At 56.2% G+C, this 13,625-nt stretch overlaps 1 protein-coding gene across 1 annotated transcript in view; it reads left to right on the forward strand.

Annotated features, from left to right (window-relative positions):
• The window catches only part of EDB82DRAFT_454978 (uncharacterized protein), a 40,856-nt gene that overhangs the window by 8,106 nt on the left and 19,125 nt on the right, over positions 1-13,625 (forward strand). Inside the window, exons 4-6 of the mRNA XM_065607843.1 lie at positions 21-7,647; positions 7,675-10,248; positions 10,339-13,616. Of these exons, the coding sequence (XP_065466141.1) occupies positions 21-7,647; positions 7,675-10,248; positions 10,339-13,616 (13,479 nt within the window). The remainder of the gene's footprint in view (positions 1-20; positions 7,648-7,674; positions 10,249-10,338; positions 13,617-13,625) is intronic.

A 13,625-nucleotide genomic window follows, 5' to 3' on the forward strand; every position in this document is an offset into this window, starting at 1 on the left:
CCTTCTTGGTGGAGAAAGAGACACCCCGATCGAACGGCACGAACGGTCATTCATCGACACTGGCGAACGGGCATCAGAAGAACGGCACAACGAACGGGACAACAAAACCTGGCCCGGTGGTTAATGGTATACACCCGTTACCGCCTTCCGATCGACTGCAATCCGACTTGGCCGAGATTCGCGCATCTTTGGCCGATGCTATCCCGTCATACATGACTCCTACCGTCTACGTGCCCCTGGCTCGTATGCCACGAACGTCCAAGGGCGAAGTCGACCGGCAGCGTCTTCGCGACATTGCCAAATCCATCGACGAGCGACAGTTGGCCGCATACGGCGATACCGGGGCCAGCAGTAGGGCGACGAAACTGAAGCCCTCCACTGACCTGGAGAAGCATCTGCAGAGCCTGTGGAGCAGAATCCTTGGGGTTAAAGAGACCCTCATCGGCGCAAGCGACAGTTTCTTCCAGCTCGGAGGCGACTCGGTCGCAGCTATGAGGCTCGTTGCGCTGGCGCGTCGGGAACAAGTCGTCACCACCGTCGCGAGCATCTTTGAGCACCCGATACTCCGCGACTTGGCGGTGGTCATCGAGCAGGAGGAGGCGGCACGAATCGGCGGCGCAAACAGCGAAATTGCTGCTGATGAGGAGACCATCGCTCCTTTCGCCTTGTGGGATGAAGTTGATGATATGAGCGTTAAATCGCGTTCCGAACGCGTGGCCCAGGTCGCGGCGCAGTGTCAGATCCTGCCGGAGCAGATTGAGGATATTTACCCCTGCACGCCGCTCCAAGAGGGTATGATGGCCATTACGATGCGTCAACCGAGGGCCTATATCGGGCGTGTGGCTTTCCGGATCTTGGAAACCGTCGATTTGGGGCGCTTCAAAGCAGCGTGGGATCGACTGGTGGCTGAGAATCCCATCCTGCGAACGCGCATCGTTCCGGGACTTAGCGCTGGACCGCAGTCCCTGCAGGTGGTTGTCAAGGAAGGTGTTCAATGGCGCACCGGCGCTTCTGTCGATGCGTACCGGCTTGAGGATGACAAAACTACAATGTCCCTGGGTGGTCCGTTGGCGCGCTACGGGATGGTGGAGTCGCGATCTTCCAACGGAGACAACGCCGTCTTCTTCGTCTGGACGATCCACCACGCCCTTTTCGACGGTTGGAGCAGGCAGACTCTTTTGAGTCAGCTCCAGCACCTATACATGCACGATGAGCTGGCTGCTCCCGTCGTGCCGTACAATCGCTTCATGAGATACCTCTCCCAGTCCCCGTTTGAGAAAGTTGAAGCGTTCTGGAAAGACCAGCTTCAGGGTAACGTGCCGCGGAGCTACCCTGCACTACCATCACCAGCGTATCTACCACGGCCCAACGCAAAGATGCAGGCGTTTGTGCGGATGGACATGGATAATGCGAAGATTGGTGGGTGGGATATGCCACTGTCTGTAATGCTTCGTGCCGCTTGGGCAGTTGTTATGGCGACGTACTCGGGGTCCGATGATGTTTTATTCGCCTCAACACTCTCTGGTCGCAGTGCACCTGTGGCAGGCATATCAGATATCACAGGTCCGACGATGACCACTGTGCCCATCAGAATCACAATTGATCGGCAAGGCTCCGCGCTGGATTTCGTGCGTGCCGTAAACGAACAGGCGACGAGAATGATTGCTTTCGAGCAGACGGGTTTGCAGGATATCCGTCGTCTGGTTGGCAAGGCCGACGACGCGCTCGGTCTCGGTCTCACCACCAACTTCCTTGTGCAGCCGGCAGAAGCCGAGTCGCAAGAGTCGGCGCTCATGGTCTCGGAGCGTGATGGTGCGGCTACCCTAGATTTTGAGGCATACCTGCTTATCCTCGAGTGCTGCGTGGAGTCGACCGGCGTGACGCTCAAGGTCCAGTACGACGACAATGTTGTCAATGTAAAACGTGTCGAATCGTACCTGTCGCAATACCAGCACGTCCTGGCGCAGCTTACATCTGCTGGGCAGCAACAGACAGAGCCAGTAGTGCCAGTGGGCTCTTTGTTCTCGGCGGGCCCACAGGACATGGAGCGTCTGCTGGAATGGAACAAAGAGGTACCGCCAGCTCTGGAGGAGTGTATCCATCAAATTGTACAAAATCAGGCCGACTTACAACCTGATGCCCCCGCCATCTGTTCCCGAGATCTCAATCTCACATATCGTGAGCTGGATGAACTTGCTGCTAAGCTTGCGGGCCAGCTGGTCGACCTTGGAGTGGCAGCCGAAGTCAACGTCCCACTCTGTCTCGAAAAATCAGCATGGGCTATTGTCGCCGAGCTAGCTGTGCTAAAAGCCGGAGGCGTCTGCGTGCCGCTGGATCCCGCGCGCCCGGCCGTCCAGAACGAGGCGATCCTCCGCAACGTCCGACCGGTGATCATCCTCGCTAGCCCACAGCACGAGGAACTCTTCCGCAACAGCTCATGCAATGTCTTGCCAATTGACGATACTCTGCAGAGGAAGCTTCAGAATGCGCAACCGTTCCGGCGCGGGGTCGCGACGCCTGGGAACAATGCCTTCATTATTCATACTTCCGGTAGTACCGGCGTGCCAAAGGGCGTTGTTCTGCAACACAAGGCACTCGCAACATCCTGCCGAGCACACGGCGAGGCCTTTGGACTAGGCCCTCAGTCTCGCGTTGTGCAGTTCGCAGCGTACACATTCGATGCGTCCATTCAGGACATATTTACCACTTTACAGCAGGGCGGGTGCGTGTGTGTCATATCTGACTATGAGCGCATGAACAATCTATCAGCAGGAATCAACCGGACACAAGCCAATTTCGCCAATTTAACCTCAACTGTGGCTGCTCTCTTGCGTCCTGACCATGTGCCTACCCTCAAGACCATCATCTTGGCTGGCGAACCTGTCCGGCCTGAGGTTGTTGCGCTGTGGGGTAACCGTCACGACGTCAAGCTGCTCAACTCGTACGGACCTTCAGAATGCTCAATCAATTCATCCTGCAGTCCCCCGATAGAGGACGCGGCATACGCTTCGAACATCGGAGGACCGCTCGCCAACTTGTTCTGGGTGGTAGACCCCACAGACAGCGACAGACTATGCCCGCTTGGCGCCGTCGGCGAGCTACTCATCGAGGGCCCCATACTGGCACGTGGATACCTGCACGATGAAGCCAAGACGAGGAGCTCGTTTATCTACGACCCGGCATGGATCCGGCAGTACGGTCTCGGCGCTGGGCGCCGCATGTTCAAAACGGGCGACCTAGTCAGGTACAATGACGACCGGGGGTCGCTTACCTACATTGGGCGAAAAGATACTCAGGTCAAGATCCGCGGTCAACGTGTTGAGATTGGTGAGATTCAGCACCAGTTGCATCGCCTCGTGCCTACGGCCAAGACTGTCGCTGTCGAACTGATCCACCACCCGTCACATCCCGAACGGCACATTTTGGCTGCATTCGTGGCCCTGGAGGACACCGCGGATCAAGACCGTGAGAATGGCGACGAGGATATTGCTAATGGAGCCCGGGCTCTGTCGCTCACGGACTCGCTGCGACGGCGATTCTCGGAAGTGTACGGTGCGCTTGGTTCTGTCCTGCCACACTACATGGTCCCATCCGTCTATGTACCTGTCAACAAGATGCCCGAGAACGCATCCCGGAAGCTGGACCGCAGACAGCTACGCTCCATGCTTGAGTCGATGAGCGAGATCCAAATCGCCTCGCACAGCCTCGCGGGCGGTAACGGCGTCGTCAAGGTGGCGCCATCAACAGTCATGGAAAAGAGGCTTCAAAGTCTCTGGGCCCGCATCCTGGGCATGTCCTCGCCTGATGTAATCGGAGCCACGGACAACTTCTTCCATCTTGGAGGAGACTCGGTAGCGGCAATGCGTCTTGTTTCGCTCGCCCGAGACGATGGGGATGTCTCCATCACTGTCAGTGTCGCGCAGATTTTCGAGTATCCCATCCTTCAAGACTTATCTAGGGAGCTCGAAGGAGCAATGGAGGCGACACCGGAAGTGGCCTCGGTCAATGGAGTGAGCGTACCCGAACCCTTTGCGCTTTGGGCTGAGGAGCCGACGAAACGACCTACGCGCCTCCAAGAGATCGCAGCAAAGTGCGGCGTCCTGGCCGACGACATTGAAGATGTCTATCCTTGCACGCCGCTCCAGGAGGGTCTCATGGCGGTGACGGCCTTCCAAGCCAAGGCATATGTACGCCGTAGCTCTCACATAATCCCCGACGCTATTAAGACGAGTCAGCTTGAAGCGGCGTGGCGAAGCGCTGTAAGGACATATGCGATTCTGCGAACGCGAATTGTTCCCGTGGGCTTCAAGGACGCCAAGTCTCTCCAGGTCGTCATCAGGAACCAGGACTGCCAGATGCGTTGCCGCACACTCGCCGAGTTCAAGCAGGCGGACGCTCTCGAGGACATTTCCCACGGCAAAGCGCTGTTCAGGTACGCTATTGTCGTGGACGAGGACAGTGGCGACCGTCACTTCGTTTGGACGGTTCATCACGCCGTATATGACGGTCGGAGCTTTCAGCTACTTTGGAAACAAGTCGACGAGCTCTTCTACCACGGCCTGCAGCCCCCTGTTATTCCATTCAATCTCTACATCCAGTACATCGAGAACTCGAGCGTCGAGGCCGAGACAGCCTACTGGCGCGCTCAGTTATCGATTGCAGAGCAGCAGCCAGTGACCTACCCGTCGGGTCTACACTCCGCCTACATCCCGCGAACGACGATGCGGGTGACGAAGCGAACTCGCGTGGCCGACCCTGCTACTACGGAGCTCTCGGCATCGCACGCGACCGTCATGCGGAGCGCGTGGGCTATCGCCGTGTCAAACTTCAGCGGCTCACGCGACATCATCCTTGCCGAGGCCCTGTCCGGTCGCACCGCCCCCGTCCCCGGCATCGAAGACATGGTCGCACCCACCATCACCACTGTGCCTCTCCGCGTACGCCTGCAACCAGCACAGCGCGCGGTCGACTACGTAGCGGACATCCATCGACAGACAGTCGCCATGATGCCCTTTGAACACTGCGGTCTGCAGCGGATCCAAGCCATGGTGGATAAGAAGCTTGATCTCGGGCACCTGTTCGTGGTGCAGCCACTGTCGCGCGATGAGATGGCGGCCAAGATCCCCCAGTACCAGGAGGTGACGCCCATTGAGGACGGAGTCGATGGGTTTGACTCGTATGCGCTTGTGGTGGAGTGCAATATTGCCGCTACTGGCGGCGACGTCCTCATCGAAGCAAGATTTGACGAGTCCGTCTTGGACGTGGAGCAGGTCTCGCGTCTCGTCGATCATTTCTTCCACGTACTCTCGAACCTTCTCGGCACCACCGGCAATAATAAAGACGCCTCGGTCGCTGAACTTGGTGTGGCGTCACAGCAAGATGTCCGCCAGATCGTCGAGCGGCAGGCTTCTGTCGACTTGACGCGCGTTGACACTACGGCGAATGGGCTGTTCGAACAACAGGCTGCACGCTCGCCTGATCAGCTCGCCGTTGACGCTTGGGACGGCAAGCTCACTTATCACCAGCTTAATCAAGTATCATCCCGTCTGGCGGTTCGGCTCCGGCTCGCTGGTGTCAAGATTGGGGATCGAGTTGCTTTGCATTTTGACAAATCGAAATGGGCTATTGTCTCAATGTTAGCCACTCTGAAAGCCGGGGGAGTATTTGTTCAACTGTCACCGAAGCATCCCGAAAGCCGCATCAAGGCAATCATCCAGAACAGCGGAGCTTGTATAGTACTGACATCCGAGAATCACACGTCGAGACTCGGTGGTCTTGTCGACCAAGTCATGGTGCCTGATGATTCACTATTTGCGATTGAAAGGGAAGAGTTTGGCAGCGCTTCAATCAACGGCAACGCATCTCTCTCCGTGGGTTCTGGTGGTGCCGCTTGTGTAATTTACACCTCCGGAAGCACAGGCACCCCCAAGGGCGTCGTGATGGAGCATGGCGCTCTTGCTACGGGCATGAAGACACTTGGCGAATCCTATGGTATTAAAAGCAATACCCGCGTCTTCCAGTTCGCCGCCTACGTTTTCGATGTGCATCTCCAAGATATATTCGCCACGTTATGTGCAGGCGGCTGTCTCTGCATCGCCTCGGAAAGTCAACTGACGGACAGTTTAACCTATGCCATTCGTGATGCGCACGTAGATATCATTCACTTGACGTCTACAGTCGCGGGAATTCTTGATCCGACAGCTCTACCGTCGCTTCGTACGCTGATACTATCTGGTGAACTCATTAAAGGAGACGTCATCACTCGATGGGCGCCGCACGTTAAGATCATCACCGCCTACGGCCCTTCGGAATGTGGCTTGAACACGGCTTTGAACACGAGCGTAATGCACGCGAGAGACGCGACCAATGTTGGTCATGGAATCAAGTCTAAGCTCTACATCGTGAACAGAAATGATCCAGATTCGCTCGCGCCCATCGGATGTGTCGGTGAGATTGTAGCAGAGGGTCCTCTTCTCTCCCGAGAGTACCTGCAAGATCCGGACATGACAAAGGCGAGCTTCATCGAGAACCCTCGCTGGACGACGCAGGCTGGACTCGGACCGGCTATGGGGAGACGACTGTTCCTCACCGGAGACCTCGGGCGCTACAACCGCGATGGTTCGCTCACCTATCTCGGCCGCAAGGATACTCAAGTCAAAATCCACGGACAGCGGGTCGAATTGGGCGAGATTGAGGAAAAGGTGCAGCAGCTTCTACCCCCATTCTTGTCCAGAGACAAAGGAGTGGCTGTCGAAGTGGTTGAGACAGCGTCTCCTCTGCCGGGTCATACATTGACGGTCTTTTTTGAAGCCGAAGCAGCCAATCTAGGTGGCATACTTCGGACAGAGCAGCCAATCTTGCCACTGCTACCTTGGCTGCGTGCTCTGCTATTGGACCTGCAGTCCTCGTTGGGCGAGCAGCTCCCACAGTACATGGTGCCGGCAGCCTATGTGCCCCTTCAGCGATTACCTGTCAACACGTCAGGGAAGCTGGACCGTAGAGGGCTGCGGGAGATAGCTAGGATCTTCACCCAAGACGAGTGGGCACGTTACAGACTGATTGACGACGTCAAGCAGTTGCCCTCAAACGGCATGCAGAAGCAGCTCCAGGCGTTGTGGAGTCGGATACTAGGCGTGGAGGCTTCATCGATAGGCGCTGGAGATAGCTTCCTTGCACTCGGGGGTGACTCTGTTTCTGCGATGCGGTTAGTGGCCGCCTGCGAACAGGAGGGTTTGCTTCTCTCGGTGGCCAACGTGCTCCGGCACCCCAAGCTGCGGGACATGGCCGAGACAATCACTGCCGCGGAGGCCAAAACGGAGCCGGTAGGTACCGGGAGCCGTCTTCCTGCGTCTGGCAACATCGAACCTTTTGCACTGTGGAACGTGCAAGAAGAGGCACGACCGATGCGCCTTGAGGAGCTCGCACTGCAGTGTGATGTGTCCACGGACCAGATCGAAGACGTTTACCCGTGCACACCGCTCCAGGAAGGGCTGCTGGCCATTACGGCATACCAGACGGGTTCTTACACGAACAGGCTCGTGTATGACCTTCCTAGCACCGTCGATATTAAACGCTTCATGCGCGTGTGGCAGCGTATGGCACGCTCGCATCCAATCTTGCGCACACGCATTGTTCCCAGTGGCGGCGGTGGCGACCATTCGTCCTTGTCGACAGGGGCCGTTCAGGTGGTGGTCGACGATGACTTGGAATGGACTCGCTCGACTGGCAAGGGCACCCTCTCAAACTACTTGGAAGAGGACGAGACCATCGGATTCTCGCCGGGTAGTCCTCTTGCACGCTATGCCCTCGCCCGTGAAACTACGACATCCAGCTGGACGTTCGTGTGGACTGTACACCATGCCATATATGATGGCTGGACGATGAAGCTGTTGCTCGAAGATATGGAGAAGCGATACCAGCAGCAGCAAGCCAACACCACCACTCCGTACAGCCACTTCATCCGTCATTTGGCCAGTGTTGATCAGCGGGCTGCCCACGACTTCTGGTCCGCCCAACTCGGGGGCGAAGGCGAAGGTCCCTCCGATTTTCCTGCGCTGCCGAACGCCAATTATAAGCCTCAGCCCAGCTCGGAGTTGAACCGCGAGATACTGGCTTCTATCGATCAGAAAACGTTGCGATCACTGGGTGTGCCCTTGCCGTCAATCCTGCGCGCCGTATGGGGCTTGGTCCTCGCATCTCATCTCGGCTCAGAGGATGTGCTCTTCGCCATGGTTCTGGCGGGTAGGAGTGCGCCGGTGCAGGGCATGACCGGTATAGTTGGACCTACCATCACGACCGTCCCGATGCGCATGAAGATTAAGAAGAGCACTACTACTCTACGTGACTACCTCGATCAAACGTACCAGCAGGACATTGACATGATTCCATTCGAACATACGGGCCTCCAGAACATCCGCCACATGCTGTCATCAGAAAATGGAGGAAGACGGGCTGAGCCAGCGCATATCTTCATTGTTCAACCTGCTGTAGAGCAGGAACAGCAGCCAGCTGGAGCACTGCTTACACTACGCAGGCAGCATCAACAGCAGCAATCAGGCTCGGCGACGAACGCAAACGCCCCTGCTTTTGGATCGCATGCCCTTGTGATAGAGTGCAATATGACGGGAAAAAATGGCGTCTCATGCCATGCTCTCTTTGACGAGGCTGTGCTTCCCCATCGCGAGGTAGAGATGCTGCTCCAACGGTACGAGTCAGCGTTGACACGGGTCACGGATGCCGATGCGGATCACCAGCTCCAGATCAGCCGCCTTACGAGCGCCACTCCCAGCGACCTGGAGCAGATCGTGGCTTGGAATCGCCAACTGGCCGGTGACGATGAGGCTGTCGAGGACTGCATACATCATGTTATCGCGAGACAGGCTGTAGCCCAGCCTGACGTATCTGCGGTGTGTGCTTGGGACGGCGATTTCAGCTATGCTGAGCTTGACCGACTGGCTACTTCTCTGGTGCCTAGATTGCACAGAATAGGCTTCAAACCTGGCGATGAGTCAAAAGCGGCCTTTTGTCTCAACAAGTCCAAATACACGGTTGTGGTGTTGCTCGCTGTGCTTAAAGCCGGAGGCGTGTGCGTGCCTCTCAACCCCAGCTGGCCGGCACAGCAGTATGAGGCTATTCTTGGAGACGTCAAACCAAAGCTCATCCTCTCCAGTCCTCAATACCTTGCCAAGTTGCAGAGTCCCGGCCAAAGCCAGAGCTGCCAAGTCTGGACGGTTGATGAGGCACTGTTCAACCAGGCTACAGCCGCCGACGAGAGTCCCTCAGCGGCTCATTTGTCGATGATCGAGGAGTCCAAACCCGCTCATGTAGCATATATCATTTACACGAGCGGAAGCACGGGCGTGCCGAAGGGCGTTATGCTCGAGCACCGGTCCCTGTGCACAACTGCCGATCAGTGGGGGCCAAAATTTGGCATCCACCCTGGCTCAAGGATCCTTCAATTCGCGGCCTATACTTTCGACAGTAGCGTATTCGAGATGTTCATTACCCTTCAGCGGGGAGGAACCCTCTGTATCCCTTCCGACGAAGAACGTGTCAACAATGTGGCCGCCGCCGTGCAACGTATGCAGGTCAGCACGGCCTTCCTGACAAACACAGTCGCCAGTCTCATACCACCCTCAGAGGTGCCATCGCTGCGAACGCTGACGCTGGTTGGCGAGCTTGCGAGCCTGAGCACTGTGGAATCGTGGTCGAAATCCAAGGACTTCCGCCTCATGAACGGCTACGGGCCTTCTGAGTGTTCAGTCTGCGTCACTGCTAACCAGCGTCTTGAACCACACGCTATTGCGAATGTCGGTTTCGGCTTGATTGGATCACTCTGGATCGTCAGTCCAGACGACCACCACCACTTGCTTCCTATCGGAGCGCAGGGTGAGCTGCTGGTCGAGGGCCCGCTTTTGGCACGAGGATACTTCAATGATAGCCGAAGAACGGACGAGGTGTTCATCAGGTCGCCGGAATGGGCCGAGACGTGTGGCTACTTTCCAGCACAGCATGCTACACGCTTCTACAAGACGGGTGATCTCGTCAAGTACAACGATGATGGGTCCCTCACCTATATCGGGCGTAAAGACAACCAAGTCAAGATTCACGGGCAGCGCGTGGAGCTGGGCGACATAGAGACAAGAATACGGCGCGTTTTGCCAAAGGCGCTGCCTGGCGCTGGCGATGTGGCCGTAGTAATGGCTGCGCAGGACTCTGAATCGACATCTGGATCGATATCGGGATCAAGTCCTACAACTCGACGCGTGCATGCCTTCATTTCTATGTCTGGCGAACGGGATGCAAGCACGCCCAATGCGAAAGATTGGGCAGAGTCAGCTCTATTGCCCATGTCTACCAAAGTCGTGGCCCAGTTTGCCAACCTCCAGCATGAGCTGATCGAGGACCTTCCTCAGTACATGATGCCATCTCTATTTGTGCCAGTACGGTCGCTTCCTAAGAACGCATCACTCAAAATAGACAGGAAGCAGCTTGTACCTCTGGCCAGCAAATTCACAGTGGACCAGGTGGCCATGTACAGTCTTGCAAACACGATCAAGAGAGCGCCCTCGACTCGTACGGAGACGCTCCTGCGCCAGCTCTGGTCGCAGGTTCTCGATAGAGATCCTGAGACCATCTACATAGACGACAACTTTTTCCAGTCGGGCGGCGACTCAGTGTCGGCCATGCGCCTTGCTTCAACCTGTCAGCGCGGGGACCCAGACATGGCTTTGACCGTCGCCGACATCTTCCAACACCCTAGGCTTAGCAAGCTGGCCAAAGCAATAGATGAGCGGCAGGGTGTCATGAGTGCTACGACCGAAGACGATCAGAACGATGATGAGCCAATTGTTCCCTTCAGCCTTTGGGAGGCATACGCGGACCCACAAGACAGGAACGGCCAGATGGACCTTATAGCCCAACAGTGCGGCATTGCTCGAGACGACATCGAGGACATTTACCCCTGCACTCCTTTACAAGAAGGTCTCATGGCCATCACCGCCCGTCAGAACAGCGCCTACGTCGGCAGAGGCTCCTACCGTCTACCGGCTCACATAGACAGGGCCAAGTTCGCTGACGCGTGGGAGCGTGCAATCGCCTTCCACCCGATTCTCAGGACTCGCATCGTCTTGTCAAATGTCGCATCGCAATTCTCCAGGCCCATGCAAATTGTTGCTCGCGAGGGATGCAGTGGCGGTGGTACGAGCGGTTACTTGGACTGCCGCACGATGTCCGAGTACGAGGAGCTGGATCGATCGGACCGGATGCTCTACAATAGGCCACTCTTCCGATGTGCCATTGTCGTTGACGACAAAGACCAGGACCAATATACCTTCGTCTGGACTGCTCACCATGCCATCTATGACGGCTGGAGCTTCCAATTGTTGTTCCAGCAGATTGAGGATGTCTTCTATCACGGCTCAAAGCCCGCACAGCCATCGCCGTATAATCAGTTTATTAAGTATCTTAACGGGAATAGCCATGAGGAGACGGCCAGGTTTTGGCAGGCGCAGCTTGAAGGTACGCTGCCTGAGAGCTTGCCTGCCGATCTTCCTGTACGGTACCAGGCAAGACCGAACACGCGCCTCGTGCGACAAGCCCAATTGAATGCATCATCAACCGTTTCGCTCGCTACAGTCCTTCGAGCGGCTTGGGCTATTACCTTGGCCAACTTCAGCAACTCAGAAGATGTGTTGTTTGCCGAGGCCTTATCAGGCCGAAATGCCCCAGTCCGTGGAATTACAGAGTTAGTTGCCCCGACCATTACGACGGTGCCGGTGCGAGTGCGCGCCAGTTCCGAGCAGAGACTCAGTGATCTCCTCAATGCGATCAATCAGCAAACTATTGACATGATGCCCTTCGAACATACTGGACTACTCGCGATCCAAGAGATGACAGCCAAAAAGCTGCAACTGAACCATCTCTTCCTCATTCAGCCACGAGCCCAGCCACACTCTGGCGGCAGTCAAGATGAGATGGCCACGCAGCAAAGGGATTTCGACTCGTTCCCGCTGCTGGTGGAATGTGGTGTCCACGACGAAGGCGCTAATGTCGAGGCCCGCTTCGATGAGAAAGTCGTGTCCAGTGCGTACGTTGCCCGACTCATCGACAATTTTTGCCACATTGCTGCACGCATCAGTGCCAGTACCTCAAACACCAATGGAGCGGATGTCACTGTCGGAAGTGTCAGTGAACCCAGCCCAAGAGACACCCAACAGATTCTCGAATGGAACTCCAACGACTACATGAGCATGGTGCCATCTTACAAGACCGTCCATGTTATGGTCTCCGCATCAGCCAGCAAGTACCCCGACCTGGTGGCCGTTGACTCATGGGATGGCAGTTTCAGTTACAGGGAACTGGACCTAGTGACGTCGAAGCTTGCGGGTTACCTCGTCAGCGAGTTTGGAGTCAAGATCGAGGATAAGATCGGCCTATATTTTGACAAGTCGAAGTGGGCGGTGGTTTCGATGATTTCAGTGCTCAAAGCTGGAGGCGCTTTTGTGCATTTGAGCCCTAAGCATCCGACGGCTCGAACTACGGCTATACTGCGCGGCAGCGGTATCGACCTTGTTCTCACCTGCAAAGCATACAGACCAAAGTTGTTGGAACACGAACTTGCGGAACACGTTCTTGTGGTTAATGAATCCACTATTACTGGAATCGGAACCTACCCTGAGTCCCTTCTGGATATCAAAGTTCAGTCCGGTAACGTGGCCTCCGTCATCTACACATCCGGCAGTACAGGCATCCCGAAAGGCGTCGTGCTTGATCATCGAGCTCTAATGCTGGCTATTGACGTCCAAGGCCCGGCATTTGGCATCCAGCACGGCACACGCGTCTTCCAGTTCGCGTCGTATCTCTTCGATGTCAGCTTCCAAGACGTCTTCATCCCGCTTAGTGTCGGTGGAACCATCTGTATTGCGTCTGAAGACCAGCTGATGAACGATCTCGCGGGGTCCATCCGCAGAACCAACGCCGACTTCATCAACGTCACGCCCACGGTCGCTGCGCTTCTACGGCCGAATAGCGTCCCTAGAATCAACAAGCTTGCTCTGGCCGGTGAGGCTGTAACTCCGGACCTCGTTGAAACATGGGCGCCCTTTGCGCGTGTCATGAATGCCTACGGACCCGTCGAGTGCGGAATGAACACCTCTTTCAACCCATCCATGCAAATGCCGCGTCGCACGCAAGCTGCCAACATTGGCAACGGTATTGCCACAACATTGTGGCTCAACAAGCCAGGCGACACCGATGTCTTGGTACCCATTGGCTGTATCGGTGAGATTCTCGCCGAGGGCCCACTGCTGTCCAGAGGATATCTCAATGATGAAGTGCGGACCAACAGTGCCTTCATAAATGACCCGGCTTGGGTGGCCAAGTATGGCCTGAGCTCCGGCAGACGACTTTACAAGACTGGTGACTTGGCGCGCTACGAGGAGGATGGGACGCTGGTCTACCTTGGCCGTAAAGACACCCAGGTTAAGATCAACGGACAACGCGTTGAAATTGGCGAGATTGAGCAGCACGTCAAGGACCTTTTGATGCCAGAAACCATATCCGCCTCAACCTCCGAGCAAACTACTGGCGCTACTGCCGCTGTAGAACTCGTTCAAGTCTCAGAC

Source organism: Fusarium venenatum (genome assembly GCF_020744135.1).
Source record: "Fusarium venenatum strain MPI-CAGE-CH-0201 chromosome Unknown EDB82scaffold_1, whole genome shotgun sequence".
Lineage (NCBI taxonomy): Eukaryota > Fungi > Ascomycota > Sordariomycetes > Hypocreales > Nectriaceae > Fusarium > Fusarium venenatum.